Consider the following 16,845-nt stretch of genomic DNA (forward strand, 5'->3'; position numbering starts at 1 on the left):
TTATTTATAAATCCATACATTTGTCCGTATTAAAGGTGCCAAGCATGTCCTATCGCTACATTTGACACTTAATTTTATAGGTTTGATTTGAAAAGGGCATGTTGATTTACTGAGAAGATCTCTTTATGTCCATATACCGTTATGCAATACCAATGCTCCAAATGGAATACCAATGGTCCAAATGCAATACCAATGCTCCAAATGTAATACCAATGCTCCAAATGTAATACCTATGGTCCAAATGTAATACCAATGGTCCAAATGCAATACCAATGCTCCAAATGCAATACCAATGCTCCAAATGGAATACCAATGGTCCAAATGTAATACCAATGGTCCAAATGCAATACCAATGCTCCAAATGCAATACCAATGGTCCAAATTTATTACCAATACTCCAAATGCAATACCAATGGTCCAAATGCAATACCAATGCTCCAAATGTAATACCATTGCTCCAAATGTAATACAAATGCTCCAAATGCAATACCAATACTCCAAATGCAATACCAATATTCCAAATGCAATACCAATCTCCAAATGTTAATACCAATGCTCCAACACTCCGGAATATTAATAAAATAATAAAACAGAAAAAGGAGGAAGTTTACCTGGCACATGCAATTTTAATGATTACCATTAATAACACGATGGCGTTGATTTTGAAAGTAACTATAAAGCCGTAACTATACGCAATTTAGTGTCGTGGCTTTTGACTTATAACTTATTTGCGTGTCATAACGCCTCTTTTAAAGATCAAGTGATCTACTTGCATAATATCCTCTGATCGGAAAAAATATAGATTTGCGCGTATTCTTAGACTGGTCGCTTTAAAATGATGCTGAAGCTTTTAGACGTTTAAAATGAATTTTAACTATTAATTTATGTTTGGTTTTTAAAACTGTTTTGTGAGTTCTGACCTGAATGAATGTCTTAAAGAGATTTTAGGCAGAACTCTATGTATGGTGTTACGGGAATCAGCCAGTTGTTGTGTCTTGGCAAATCCATGATATTAAAATTAAAATTAAAAATTTAGCTTTATATAGAGAAATATCCACTAAATGTGCTCAAAGCGCTGTACAAGGGGTCCCTGGTCAACAGCAACATTTAACATGTAGGGCGGGACATGACGCCTGTTAGGCGATATTACAATTTTTCGGACAAAGACAACGCTTAACGGCCAGGTACTCATTTTACACCTGAGTACGGTGAGAGAATGTGAGTAAAGAGCCTTTTCCAAGGACTCAACTATGCGCCGAGCGAGGCTCGAACCCAGGACCTTCCGATCCGAAAGCGAGTGTCATACCACTAGACCACATAGCCGCACAAAAATACAAGTTAGGGTCATCTTTAGGATATCCGTTTCTATGCTCAGACTTGAGAGTTATTACTAAGATTAGGGTAATTTAAATCAATCGATTTTTGAAGGACGAGTTTTCTGGCCAAATTTCTAAATGCGTGTCTTTCTAGACTACGGCAGTTAACGGGTTAACTCACTCAACCCTAACACCGACTATATCCGTAGATTACCCGGGTCACTTTTACCCCACCATCCCTATTAATTACACTTTTTTAGACAAATTATAGGCGTAGTATCAAAGCTAATGATTTTCATTTTTACACATTAATGATAGTTGAAAAAAAACTATCTATACACATGCTCATTTCTAATACATGTCTTCCAATTTTGAAATGTAGCCAAAAATCTCTAGGATTGAGTGAGTTAAAATGTTAGAATAAGTTAGAGTTGATGGCCGTCTATTTGAAGGAGACTAGAACCATTTGATGAACTGATTAGAAAGATGTTCTCTAGTGAACAAGGACAAAATGCCGAATTGCGTTTTAGGTAGAAAAACATTTACTTTATGTGTCCATCAATTCAAATTTAAATATTTCCAAAATTATCAAAAACTCTTTAACCCCGAGACTTCAAAGAAGATTTTTTGGACAAATTAGCGATGATTTGAATCGATCGAAATAATACCATGACAGACTTAACTACAATTACGACAAAAATCGTATTTTCAAAATTGTGTCTCCAATATTCGAACTTCATGACCATCTCTTAGTCATTAAAACTTATTGAAAATGAAAGTCGATTCCAGACTTCATAATTGTAAAGGATTTCAAAGTGGTATTTAATCCTTTGAAAAGAGTAAATGATTGATTTTTTGCGTCTACGAATTTTATCTCCTAAAAATTATGATTTTTTTTAGATTTTCACGTGGGCCGCCGCCGGTCTATGAAGTAATAATAATAATAATAATAATAATAATAATAATAATAATAATAATAATAATAATAATAATAATAATAATAATAATAATAATAATAATAATTGTCCAAATAGACCATTATTGTTAGGTTACAGCTCTTGTAATAGGCGATAAAGGAAGTAATTAAAATAGTGGTAATAATGATGACAATAATACTGATAGTAATGATGATAATAATAATAAAATAATAATAATGATAATAATAATAATAATAATAATTATTATTATTATTATTATTATTATTATTATTATTATTATTATTATTATTATTATTATTATTATTATTATTATTATTATTATTATTATTATTATTATTATTATAGTAAGAAGAAGAAGAAGAAGAAGAAGAAGAAGTACAGGTTTTCTGGTGTTTCGTCATTGTGACTTCTGCCACACTAGCTGCTGCTCTTTGCGCCTACGCAAATGAAATACCTTGCTATAAATAAATATAAACTCTGAAGACGAGAGTCAAAGGATATCGGATACTGAGTGATTGGTTTCGGGTGTCGTTTGGCCTGCTATATTTGACATTTCCAAGTCTATCACAGAATTGAAAAACTAATCAAACATGTTTTTAAAATTTTAATTAATTGTAAACCCTGTCCAGTTTGTATGTTCTTTTTGCTTCTGAGTTTAAGTGTAAAGAAGTCAATTTTTTTTGTTGAATAGCTAGATATAAATAATAAATAATTGAGCATTTATATAGCGCAATATCCACTTAACGTGCTCAATGCGCTTTACAAGGGGTCCTGGTCAACAGCAACATTTAACATGTAGGACGAGACATGACGCCTGTTAGGCGATATTACAATTTTTCGGACAAAGACAACGCTTTTAACGGCCAGGTACTCATTTTACACCTGAGTACGGTGAGAGAATGTGCGTAAAGAGTCTTTTCCAAGGACTCAACTATGCGCCGAGCGAGGCTCGAACCCAGGACCTTCCGATCCGAAAGCGAGTGTCATACCACTAGACCACATAGCCGCACAATATGTGGCATTTTGGAAAATAAAATCCTGAAAATGTTCGGAAAGGAGAGAGTTAAATTCTGATAAAAAGTGGGTTCAGATAATGGAAGTTATGCCTACATCAAAAAAACATTTTTAAACACATTAATTTTATGTATGTTCTGGACTTGGAATAGTCCAGTAATAATATGTGACCCTTCGCCTCAAAACGGTATTAAGTCGGGTTGGTTAAGATGTTGAAAATTTAATTACGAACCAGAAATATCAGACTTGTGTTGAGTTTGTGTGTTTTATTGAGAAGAATGGATACCATATTTTAGGGTGCTAATGCCAACAATTTATATTGTTGACCAGTTTAACATTTGATTCGGCTTTTAAGCATTTGATTCGTTCCGACATAATACCGTTTTGAGGCGATGGGTCCCATATTATTTGTTTTATGAGAATCACAAGTGTCAAATGGATCGATAAGACATGCATTCTGTCGTGCTCTTAAAATACACGTATTGAAAAATTTTAGCCAGAAATCTCGTCCTTCAAATATCGATTGATTAAAATGACCCTCATCTTGACAAAGACTTTCAAACCTGTAATTTCCGTGAAGTCCCAGGTTTGAGAGTTTATGACAACGTGAGGGTCTTTTTATTCGATCGATATTTGAAGGACGAGTTGTTGTTTTTTGGACCAAAATTGTCAATACTTGTTTTGTTTTTGTTTATTCAGAGTGCGTAGAATTGGACATTAGTCTTTTTTTATCTTTCTCTTCACATTTTTCCCCTCACCATTTATCTTTATTTATCTCCACTTATGATTTTGTGTGTATTGGATGCGAGAAAAACATGGCCCTGGCCTTCTATTGTTTTAGATTCTACTAAAGACGCTGCTGTCTGTATCACAAATTTAAAATGTTCTCAGGGACATGATTTTCTCGCATCCGATATTATGGCTTGGTTTTTAATATTTTGCGTGTTTTTGTTTGTTTTATTTTGTTTCGTTTGTTTGTGTACGTCTTTTTTTTTTTTTTGTTCTTTAATTTGTTATTTTTGAAAAGCAGTGTATTTTAGATTTAATTGTTGTCGTTTAGTTAGGTGAAAAATTTTTGTTTTTAAATTGGAAATCAGAAATCAAACATCAGTCCCAGACCACGCATAAAGAAAAATACAAGAAAAAACCTTCGTAAAAAATTAATAAATAAATAAATCAGACTGTCTTCCTAGTGGGGAATGTTTATCTTTCACATGTGTTCGTTTCACTAATTTGCCTCTTTCATACTTTAAAAATCAGAAATCTCATTAGGGATAAGGCATAAACCTGTCATAGATGTTTTCAAGTTTACGAAAACTCACACGCTCTTGTGTGCGTTCTCACACACACACACATACACACACACACACACACACACACAAATGCACAAAGACAAAAACGAAAATTAAAATAATAAGCAAATCCTCCGCAAATTGAAAAAAAATGAAGCCACTATCACCTGACAAAATCATATTCCACTTAAGATGAAAGGATCTCATTTTACACAGACGGATATTTATAAATGAATTATTATTATTATTATTATTAGTAGTAGTAGTAGTAGTAGTAGTAGTAGTAGTAGTAGTAGTAGTAGTAGTAGTAGTAGTAGTAGTAGTAGTAGTAGTAGTAGTAGTAGTCTTAGTAGAAGTAGTAGGAGAAGTAGTAGTATCATATTACTACTACTATTATTATTATTATTATTATTATTATTATTATTATTATTATTATTATTATTATTATTATCATCATCATCATCACAATCTTGTTGCTGCTACTGTTTTGCTTTTAGGCAGACAACACCACGATAATGGTCAAATTGCTATTTATTTATGCACATTTTTATCAAATTATTTAAATTTAGTTCGTTTTAGAGTCTATTTCTCTCGATAACAACTTGTTTGTATTCGTTCCTAGTTTGTATGAGTTGGGGGAGGCGGGGTGGGGGGGGGGGTTGTTGTTGTTGTGTTTGGTGCTGTTTTTTTTCCTTATGTATTTTACTTTTTTATTTTAAAAAATCTGGTCTTTTTTTTTTCTTTTTCTTGTTTGTTTTGATGTTTTTAAATATTTTATTTAGTTTCATTCTTTTGTTTCACTAACATTTGATGATTCCAAGTTTTTCCGTTGTGTCTGATATAATCACGCAAGTTGTGAGCTGAATTGTGTTTGAATCAGGTGATTTACACAACACATCGATGGATGGTCGGTGGTTCAAACCTCTGAAGTCCCCATTTTCATTCACGATCGGCAGATCAAACCTCTTTAAGTCTGCATACGAGTATCTAGTGCTTTGCGCACCATGTCTGTTTTATTTAATTTTGGGCGGATCAAACCTTGGCCTTCGTAAAGTAGTGGCCTGACACTGGCCAAAAATGACGTCAAAATGCCGGTCTTTTGCCACAAAAGAAAACAAATCGTGAGTTGTATTCAATAGTTCAACCAATGATATAACTTGCTTCCACTACTAACGACATCTCACTAGGCGGTGCAAAAACCAAATAATGACGTCAAACTGCCAGTCCTTTTGGATTTCAGTGTTAGGCTCTATAGAGCATTTAGATTTAGCAAATGTAGTTTTGGGCATTGAGTATCTATCTATACACCAACGCGACGTGCACTTATATTTCAGTTCTGATAATCCAAAGTGTCGTGGGGTCTCATTCATTGTTGTAATGGAAATTAAATTATACTCTCCAAACCAACAGAAAAATAGTGTACGTTACAACAATGTTAAATCAAGCCCATGATTGCCTCCAGGTATCAGACCTGCAAATAAGTGCACGTCGCCCTGACATGATGTAATTAGTTTGAGACGATGTCTCACATCATTTATTGTTGTTTTTGTTTTTGTTTGTTATTTTGTTGGGTTTTGTTTTGTTTTGTTTTTGTTTTTTTGTTTGTTTTTTGTTTGTTTGTTTGTTGTTTTTTTATTTTTTTTTTGGTCTATACTGTTATAATCAGTTCATGAAATTATTGTTGTTTAACGCCTTACTCTATACACTAAATACATTTTATAACATTGAATTGAAATTTCTAAACATTATTTTTTATTATATCTACTTGTAGTTTACTTTACATTTTTGATTTCTTTTCTATCAATCTTTAACTCGTTTAAATTGCTTTGGGTTTTCCCGACGCAAAGGTACATATTTGCAGGTCTGATAACCCAAATTATTATGGGCTCATTTTTGTAAATGAAATAATCTCAAACCAACATTACAACAATGTTTAACTCTCTCCTTACCGATCATTTTCAGTATTTTTCCCAAAATGGCAGGCTTACCCAGCAGAAAAATAGATTTTTAAAACTCAAACAAGCTCTCTACAAAACAAGTTTATGTTCTTATTAATTAAACAAAGATCATTCTTCAAAGTTTGTGATGTACAAAATATATCGGAATAAGAAGCTGTATATTGAGTCGTAACAAATGTGACGATTTTGCTGTAGGTGGTAAGGAGAGGGTTAATCCAGCCCATATTTGCGTTCGGTTATCAGACCTACAAATGTGTGCACCTTGGTTTGTCCGTACACTTTTGTTTTCTTCATTGCCTCCTCTTTTGTAGAATGTTTCATATTATAAACCATTCGTGTTACCTCCTTTTTCATAAAAAATTTTTATGTTTAAATTTTTCTCCTCGAAACATATTGTCTACAATGCTATCAATTATTAGAAAAATATCTCTTGTTTTAATGTAGTGTTTTTGTATATTTTTGTCGTATTAATGAGTTTTCTATTATTAACAGCAACAACCCTATCCTTTCCCTGCATTGTGTATTAATTGCCCATAAATTATACATCGATTTCATGTTAGGAATTTGTTAAGAGCGATGCGTAATTTTATCATCATCATCATCATCATCATCATCATCATCATCATCATCATCATCATCATCATCATCATCATCATCATCATCACCATCATCATCGTCATGAACATCATTATCGTGATAATAATAATAATAATAATAATAATAATAATAATAATAATAATAATAATAATAATAATAATAATAATAATAATAATAATAATAATCATCATCACCATCATCATCATCATCATGGGTGTGGGATTGTTGTTTTTTCTTTGTTGTTGTTGTTGTTGTTGTTAATTTTTGTTTGTTTAGTGGAGTTTTGTTTTGTTTTTTTTTTCTATTATTTTGTTTTTTTGTTGTTTTTGTTTGGGGTCTATTATTGGGTGTTGTTTAATGGGGTCCTTTTCTTGTTTTTTTGTTTGTTTGTTTCTTGTTGTTTTGTTATTGTTTGGGTGGGGCTTGTTTGTTTTTGTTTTGTTTTTTGCTGGGTTTTTTGTTGTTAGATTTTACCCGGCAAATTCTACATCAGAAAGTTTCCATCCAGATCCAGTTTTGAAGCTCGGTGAATGCTCACCAATTTATTGAGCAAAGCAAATTTTTTTAGGGTTTAAAATTTCGTAATTCATAATTTTGATCTCTATATTTCCTTTTGAAGCGCCACTAGATCTATTGTTTTGAGGAAACATTTTTATGACGTCATTATCATATTGTATTTTATTAGTTGTAGAGGAAAACTCCCCCAAGCTTGCAACATAAAAAGTTGGAGAAATTATTCAATTTAATACAGAAATAAAGAATTGAATAATTATAACCGTTTTGGGTTCAAATTATCTTCTCATTTAAAACAAGTTCGTCTAAGCTGAAAGATAGAATTGAATAATTATAACCGTTTCGGGTTCAAATTTTCTTCTTCTCATTTAAAACCTGTTCGTTTAAGATGAGCAGTATAATTTAAATCCATTGAATAATGGAGGCGACATTTTGCAAGTTTTAAAATTGAAATATGCGATTATTTGTAATTGTGATAATCGTCTTGTGTTTCACTCAGAATGTTTGCAGAATATTTTATGATTAAATTTTTTTCAAAGAAATTCAGTCCTTCCATTTACCAGTTAAGTGCCGCACTTTTGAAAAACTCGTATTGGAAAATTTGGCCAGAGAACTTTAATTCAAATATCGCTCGTTAAAAGATAAATAAAAAACTTGAGCTTTCATTTAGAGCAATATCCACTAAACGTGTTCAAAGCGCTTTACAAAGGGTCCCTGACCAACTGCAATACGAAACAAAAAGAACGAGACATGACGTCTGTTAGGCGATATTTATTACAATTTTTTCGGACAGAGACAACGCTGTTGACGGCCAGATACTTGTTTTTTATCTGAATACGGTGAGAGAATGTGAGTAAAGAGCCTTTTCCAAGGACTCAACTATGTGCCGAGCTAGGCTCGAACCCAGGACCTCCACAAGACCACATAGCCGCATATCATATTGACATTTAAATGACCCTCGTCTGGCCAAATGTTGAAATACGATTTTTTTTCCCAGAGTACGTCAGTTAACTAATACGGGTAAAAGATCAAGTATTGTTTTCAAATGAAATCACGATGTCGACAAGCCAAGACGCCGCGGTCATTGACCTCTTCCGAAATAATTATGTTGAATGGAAGAAAATTGGGAAGATGATGACAGGAAAGAAGAGTCGTTGGAGAGACACGAGAAAGTGGGAGGATGGAGGAGGATGAGAAGATTAATCCAAATAAGAATTGCAAAAAGAGGATTGTTAAGATTGTGATAAAAGGGTTCAACAGTCGTGACGTCACTTCCCTCGTAATGACGCATGGTAACTGGTTCTAAACTATCGGACGCCGTTATCTCCATCACCGCCCTTATGAAATACTTCTCCGACGAGCATATAAGTGTATCCAGAGGAGAAAATCATTTATAAATCTGATCGTATTTTGACTTTTATACATGCTGATCACATGACATGTGAAAAAGTTCTTAGCCAGCATGAAGAATAAAGAGTACCGATTTTCTTTGTTTAGAACCAAGCTGCTGGTTGCTGGGCGGACGTGACATCAGACTATTGAATCCTATTGAGGGATTCTGATTAATGGCAACGTGACCTTTTGTTGACGTAATTTCGGAGTCATAAATACCCCCTTGCAGTAATTCTATGATAATATTATTATTTTTCTAAAAGGAGTAAAATTCCTGGCAGGACGTGCGGCCAAAGACAAAGGTGGTTGAACACTAAGATGAGACTACAAGCAGTTGCACCAAAGCAACAATTTTAAACTTCATACCATCAGAAAAATTGGGAAATCGTAATGGATAGCAGAGAATGGAAACAATTATGTAGTACGAATGGTATACAGACTTGCCATGTGGAACATCGGACGACAATCCAACAGGAGGGTGATAAGTCAATTGAAATTATGCGATAGGCTAAGAAACTCACAACATTGCCATCCGGAAGTGTAACTGACCAATACACAAAACTCTTGTGTAACCATGAACTTTTATAGATAGTATGCAGATGACGTCACTCAGGCCTTTGTTATTGTTTTTGCCATCCTCGTTTGTGAGTTGTTCTCACTAAACTGTATAAACCAGACTATAAAAGTTCATGGTTACACAGAGTTTGTGTATTGTTCCGTTATACTTCCGGATGGCAATGTTGTGAACTCCTTGGCCAAGCGCATTCTATCTATAGTATGGATAATAAATACAGTTCAGTGAGAATTACTCATAAAGTGGATGGCCAAAAAACAACAATAACAAAGACCTGAGTGGCGTCAGCTTGGATCTATCTATAGATAGTATGCAGATGACGTCACTCAGGCCTTTGTTATTGTTTTTGCCATCCGCGTTTGTGAGTTGTTCTCACTAAACTGTATTAACCAGACTATAAAAGTTCATGGTTACACAGAGTTTGTGTGTTGGTCCGTTATACTTCCGGATGGCAATGTTGTGAACTCCTTGGCCAAGCGCATTCTATCTATTTCCGAGAGATATTTTACTTTGATTTCACTTTGTCTATTATGTTGACAATGAGTGAGAAAAACTAATGGTGAATTCAAGCTAAAATGATTTTATCCCAAGACGCATGGTAACTTAGTAACTGGCTCAAAACTATCGGAACAATGGCGGAGCCCTTATGAAATATTTCTCCGACGAGCATAAAAGCGTATCCAGAGGAGAAAAAAACATATAAATATGATCATGTTTTGACTTTACACATTCTGATCACAAGACATATGAAAAGTTCTAGCCAGCGTGAATAATAAAAAGAGCAGATTTTCTTTGTTTAGAACCAAGATGGCTGCCGTGCCGGGCGACGTGACATCAGACTATTGAACCAATTATATTACAAACTGACATTCAAGGGATATAACTGGATTACGTGAGAATAAAAACTATGGAGAAAAAGAAAAAGTGAGTAAATGTGACTCATATATAAGGGAACAACTCAAAACAAACGACGTTTTGGCCTTTGTCCTTCTTCAAGTAAACACGAAAGATTTTATAGATAGTATGCGCTTGGCTAAGAAGCTCATAACATTGTCATCCGGAAGTATATCGGACCAACACACAAAACTGTGTGTGTCCATGACCGTTTATAGTCTGGATAATACAGTTCAGTGAGATTTACTCATACAAGTGGATGGCCAAAAAACAATAACAGAGACCTGAGTGACGTCATCTTCGAAATATCTATTAGATCAAAACTGAAGAAATGTCAGATCAGCTCGAGGCACGAACTTGATTTCCGAGAGCTATTTTACTTTGATTTTACTTTGTCTATTATTTATCGAAGAATGTTGACAATGAGTGAGAAAAACTCATGTTGAATTCAAGCTGAAATGGTTTTATCCCAAATTACAAACGGACATTCAAGGGAGATAACTGGATTACGTGAGAATAAGAAATATGGAGAAGAAGGAAAAGTGAGTAAATGTGACTCATATATATATATTATATATATATATATATATATATATATATATATATATATATATATATATACATACATACACAGAACAAACGACGTTTTGGCCTTTGACCTTCTTCAAGTAAACACGAAAGATGTTATATGTGTTAGATTGTCATAAGAATTATGTTTTCTACTCCACATGAAAACCAATTCAACTCGATGAGAAAGGAAAAATATTATATGAAAATAGTTACAGTCAACTTGATAGATACCAATGCCACGTTTAAAAAATCACATTCATTCTCTTCCATGGAATAATTTTATTTGCGGCTATGTGGTCTTTCGCTTTCGGATCGGAAGGTCCTGGGTTCGAGCCTCGCGCTCGGCGCATAGTTGAGTCCTTGGAAAAGGCTCTTTACTCACATTCTCTCACCGTACTGAGGTGAGTACTTGGCCGTTAACAGCGTAGTCTTTGTCCGAAAAATTGTAATATCGCCTAACATGTCCCGTCCTACATGTTAAATGTTGCTGTTGACCAGGGACCCCTTGTAAAGCGCGTTGGGCACAGTTAGTGTATATTGCGCTATATAAAGCTCAATTAAATTAAATTATAATCAACTGATTTCTAATACGTTTTTTTCAATGTGTGCGTCTCATTTGCCGCGATATAACACAGAGCTATTTAGAACCAAAATAAGGGTGAGACGAATGTGCTTCGCGTGATGATGTTGATGATGATGATAATGGGGATGAGATGATGATAATGGTGAAATATGAATATTACATGAACCGTTAAAAGCCCCGGCCAAATCCGTACAAAACTTCAATTTTAGAAAAGTCACAAAATATAATTTCATTTGATTCTGCAAACGACTTGTTTATAAATAAAAACTCCCTCTTTCGAATTCCCACTCACTGTAAGAATCAAGAAATCTGACGCTAGCGTACTTAGGCTGAGAAATATCTTTTCTACTTTTTTTCTTCAGAAATTGCTTTTTGTTTGTTTTAAGATAATGTTCTGTACGAATAGGCAGGGGATTACAAACGAATGTGGGTTGTGGCAAGATATAATTTTCCTTATTCGTGTAACAGTGCAAACATATTGAAGAGTATGATTCGAAGCTCGCGTTTCAGAAATTAACGCATAATAGAAATTCAATCTCATTAAATTTTTATACAATGCAAAGGCCTGAGGGACATAGGAATGGCCATGACTTTCGGATCCTTCGATTACTTAATTAATTAACTTCAGGGCTCATAAGGAAATGGTGGATATCATAATTTGGAGGAAAACATAGAAACCTTTGTTTTGCCAGATTGAAAATTTTAGAACCAAAATAAGGGTTAGACGAATGTGCCTCGCATGATGATGTTGATGATGATGGTGATAATGGGGATGAAATGATGATAATGGTGAATATGATGACGATGGTGATGCTGACGATGATGATGATATGGCTGATGACGTTGATGTGTAAGATGATAATGAGGATAATAATGATGTAGATAATAATGACGACTGCTATGATGAGGATGATGACGGTGATGATACTGATGATGATGATGAATATAGTATAATAATAATAATAATAATAATAATAATAATAATAATAATAATAATAATAATAATAATAATAACAACAATAATAATAATAGTGCTTTTGACTTGATGTAGAAAGTATGTATTTGGAATGCACAAGTAAGTAGGGCATTCTTTAATTAAATCAACGACTTTAACAAATCACGTACATTGGATTCGGAATGTCAAAGGAAAATGAGATTAGAATACCTAAATACATGCTTAAAATATGAAATATTTAATCTTTGAGAAATTCAATCGGGATTTATTCCAACCTGGACGAGTTACAATTGGAATCCAGGGGCATTCACGTTTTTGATGAATTAGATCTGAAAGCAAATGTCGACAGACAATTCACGATTTTTGAGCACATCAAATGGCACTGGGGCACATGCTATCTATGTGGAGACAAAGATTCTTTGGGTTCAACAAGAATTGATTCAGAAATGAACCAATCGCTGAAATTAGATATTTTTCTCGTTCATAAGGCAGTAATTAATTTAGAAAGCAGTGTTGTTGAAGAGGATGAAGACAGCGATGATGATGATGATAATAATAATGATGATGATAATCACAATGATGATGAGTTCTTTACATTTGCACTTGACTAAAATAAGCAACGAAAAGAAAAAAATGTTTCGAAATCCTGATATAACACTCCTATCAGCTTTTAAATAATTTACACTGAATTTATATATATATATATATATATATATATATATATATATATATATATATATATATATATATATATATAATATATATATATATATATGAGCCAAGGTCAAAAGGTGCCTGTCTGACACCAGTGTTAGGAATATTTAACTTTTACTTAATTATGGGCTGTTTTCATTGGGTTAATGCTTGTAATCAATTGATACTATGAAGAAGAGATCAAATGAAATAGCTCAACATACTCTGTTCAACGGAATATGAAATAACCAACTTGAAAGTGAAATTTGAATGCAATTTGGCATGTACTTAAAACGAGGTCAACGCATCACCTTTTTAGAAAGCATGTCGCTATCTCTTTATTTTGTTACGCAGCAGCGTAAGATTAATTTGTCTCATTGAAATCCTCTGCTTGCGTAATTGTAAATTACTTAAATAGTAATAACATGTATAATGATGTAGATATTATGTTTGTTAGATCTAAAGTGACACAAATAGATAGAACCCGCATGTTGTGTCGTCCCCGACTGTTGTTTCTTTATGAATGGATATCGTCGTTAAATTGAGTTTTGCAATATTAGCGAGCTTTTCGCTATTAATTCAACAATAAAAATCATTTTCCAATAATTTGCTCTTCAAAAAATGGATGGATGTGTGTGTGTGTCGACGGCAGTAGTAGCCACAAACAAACAGATTGTCGTTAAGCGTTAAGCGACGTGCGTGGCAAAGTGCTTCAATGTTCCAATTACCACCGAGATGGGGAGGAGGCAGTTGTTTTTGTTTTTGCATTAAAATTTTTTTATTGTCGTTGTATTATTATTTTTTAATATTTGTTGTTGTTGGGGTTTGTTTTTGTTTTAGTGGGTTTTGTTTTTTTTTTTGTTTTTTTTGCTGTTTTTTGTGGGGGGGGGGGGGGGGGGGGGGGGTGTTTGTTTTGGCTTTGTTTTGTTTTGTTTTGTTGGGGTATTTTTTGTTGTTATTTTTGTTTTTGTTTTGTACGTTTTTCTTTTGTGGATTTTTTTGTCGATGTTGTTATTTGTGCGTGTGTGTGTGGGGGGGGGGGGGTTGTTTGCTTTGCTTTGTTTTGTTTTTGAACGGCGATTAATGACGTTTGGTTTAATTTTGTTTTTTGTTTTTTGTTTTTGTTTTTTTTTTTTGTCATCTTTTTTTTCTTCACGATAACGCCAGCGCCTAATCGTCGTTGCAAACCGCTGTCACTTTTCAAAGACCCAGTCAATAGCTTGTTTTCCTATTTTGTTTTTTTTTTAGGCCAAATTGCAAATGTTTACAAACAGTTCTGGATAAAAAGTGCCGTACAATGACAAAAACAAGTTTTTTGTTTGTTTTTTGAATTGTTTTTCAAATCATATCAATGAATAAGAAGATGACCCTTAATTTGTCACAATACCTTTTAACCGGAAGCATCTGTGAAGTCTTAGGTTTAAGAATTGTTGTCATCTTAATTCATCATTAATTCAGGTGGAAAAAAAAAAAGAAACATTTTGGTTAAAATGAAAAAAGGGTGTTTTTTCAGTGTTGGGGCATAACTCTGCTGGAAAGGTCTGGAGTTGTAAAGACAATTTGTTCATCATCCGTTTCCCGATAGAGAAATCGGGGTTAATCTCCCTTTGCCCGGTCGGTGTTTGGTTCTGGGTTCTGTGTTTTCAAGGCTTAAGTTATTTTTGTTTTTATCCTATACTACTATACGCCATACTCTACAACAACAAAAAATTAAATAGAAAAAGAAAAGAAAACACGTTTTACAATTTGAGCCAGAAAACTAATCCTTCAAGCATCGAACGATTTAAAAGATCCTCATCTTATTATCGAGAACTCTCAAACCTGGGACGTCCATTGAAGTCCCAGGTATGAGAGTTTTTTTTGGTTTGTTTTTTACAAGATGAGAGTAATTTTATTCGATCGATATTTGAAGGACTAGGTTCCTGGTGTTGATCAAGATGCCGCTGCTGATGATGATTCTGATCAACAGAATAAACAGTAAGCGCTTAGAGTCTGGTGTTATAACGCTATATACGTTTTCAACATTATTATTATTATTATTATGATTATTATTATTATTATTATTATTATTATTATTATTATTATTATTATTATTATTATTATTATTATTATTATTATTATTATTATTATTATTATTATTATTATTATTATTATTTCTGGACAAAGTTTATTCAAGAGAGGTTTGTTTTCAAAGTAGGCCTACGGCAGTCCTATAATGTGTTTTTGTCTCATTTTGTCTACAGAGTATTTTCTCCCAAGTCTTTGACCTGGATGCCTCGGATTTCGACAACGACGACTCCTATCATAGAGAAGGGTAGGTTGTTATCATGGAAGCAATGCTTGGTTATTTTTATTTTGTTATCTGACCATTTTTGTCGTCATGCATTTAATTTAGCATGATTCATCACGAGCATGTGTGAAAATTAAAGAATTTAAAGATTAAAATGCAATTTAATTGGTACAGTCGCTTGAGATTTTCATATAAATTTGAATGCTTGACTTATACAATTACAAACATTTGATACCCAGTGACATTTTTCAAACATCACCATCATCATCACAGTCATCATCATCATCGATCATCATCATCACCATCATTGAACTAATCATTTGCCAACTCCATCATCACCATCCATCATCATAATCATCACCAGCAGCAGCAGCATCAGCATCATCATGACGAACATCATCACCATTACCACCACCGCCACATTCTTCATCATTGTCGTCAACATGATCATCATCCTCACCATCAACATCATCACCATTAGCTGCAGCAGCAGCATCTTTATCGTCGTCATTACGGTTACATCATTACGACCACGACTACCACCGTCACCACAATCACCACCACCACCACCACCATCATCATCATCATCTGTACCTCGCAAAACAAACCCCAACCCTGGAATAGAAGATAGATACATTTCATAGACACCAAATATTGATATGAATAAAAATACTACAGTAAATAATGAATCTATTGACATACGGGTTCTGGCTGATTATATTTCTCAACCCGTCTGTTTGTGGAATAAATTTCACCATGAATAATGGATGGGTAGGTACCCAGTCCGTGTTTTCGTGGACGGATGGAATTTCAATCGCCTTTTTGTCTCTTTAGTGCTATTTTATTTTTATTTAGAATGTGTGACGAGGGATGGAGGTGTCGGGTGGAGAAGGTAATGAATGCAGTGTGGGTTTGAGCAATGTTCCGCATTTTTTTTTATTTGGGCATTATGGGTAATTTTAATTTGGTGTCTTTGTTTGATTTATTATTTTTATAGATAGTATGCGCTTGGCTAAGGAGTTCACAACATTGCCATCCGGAAGTATAACGGACCAACACGCAAAACTGTGTGTAACCATGATCGTTTATAGTCAGGTTAATACAGTTAAATGAGAATTACTCATAAACGCGGATGGCAAAAAACAATAACAAAGACCTGAGTGACGTCAGCTTCGAACTATATCTATATCTATACAAAATAAATATAATTTCATTATTGGCGAAGATCTGATTGAAGGTTATTTTGGCTCAGTCTAAGGACATAGA

General features: G+C 33.7%; 1 protein-coding gene across 2 annotated transcripts in view; it reads left to right on the forward strand.

Moving 5' to 3' along the window:
* LOC144973548 (cGMP-specific 3',5'-cyclic phosphodiesterase-like) overlaps window positions 1-16,845 on the forward strand; it is a 234,376-nt gene that overhangs the window by 172,877 nt on the left and 44,654 nt on the right. For both annotated transcript variants that reach the window (XM_078916105.1, XM_078916106.1), the window contains one exon: window positions 15,533-15,603. In XM_078916105.1, coding sequence (XP_078772231.1) covers window positions 15,533-15,603 — 71 coding nt within the window. The remainder of the gene's footprint in view (window positions 1-15,532; window positions 15,604-16,845) is intronic.

Source organism: Berghia stephanieae, chromosome 5 (genome assembly GCF_034508935.2).
Source record: "Berghia stephanieae isolate SIO BIC M18660-M18661 chromosome 5, UCSD_Bste_1.3, whole genome shotgun sequence".
Classification (NCBI taxonomy): domain Eukaryota; kingdom Metazoa; phylum Mollusca; class Gastropoda; order Nudibranchia; family Aeolidiidae; genus Berghia; species Berghia stephanieae.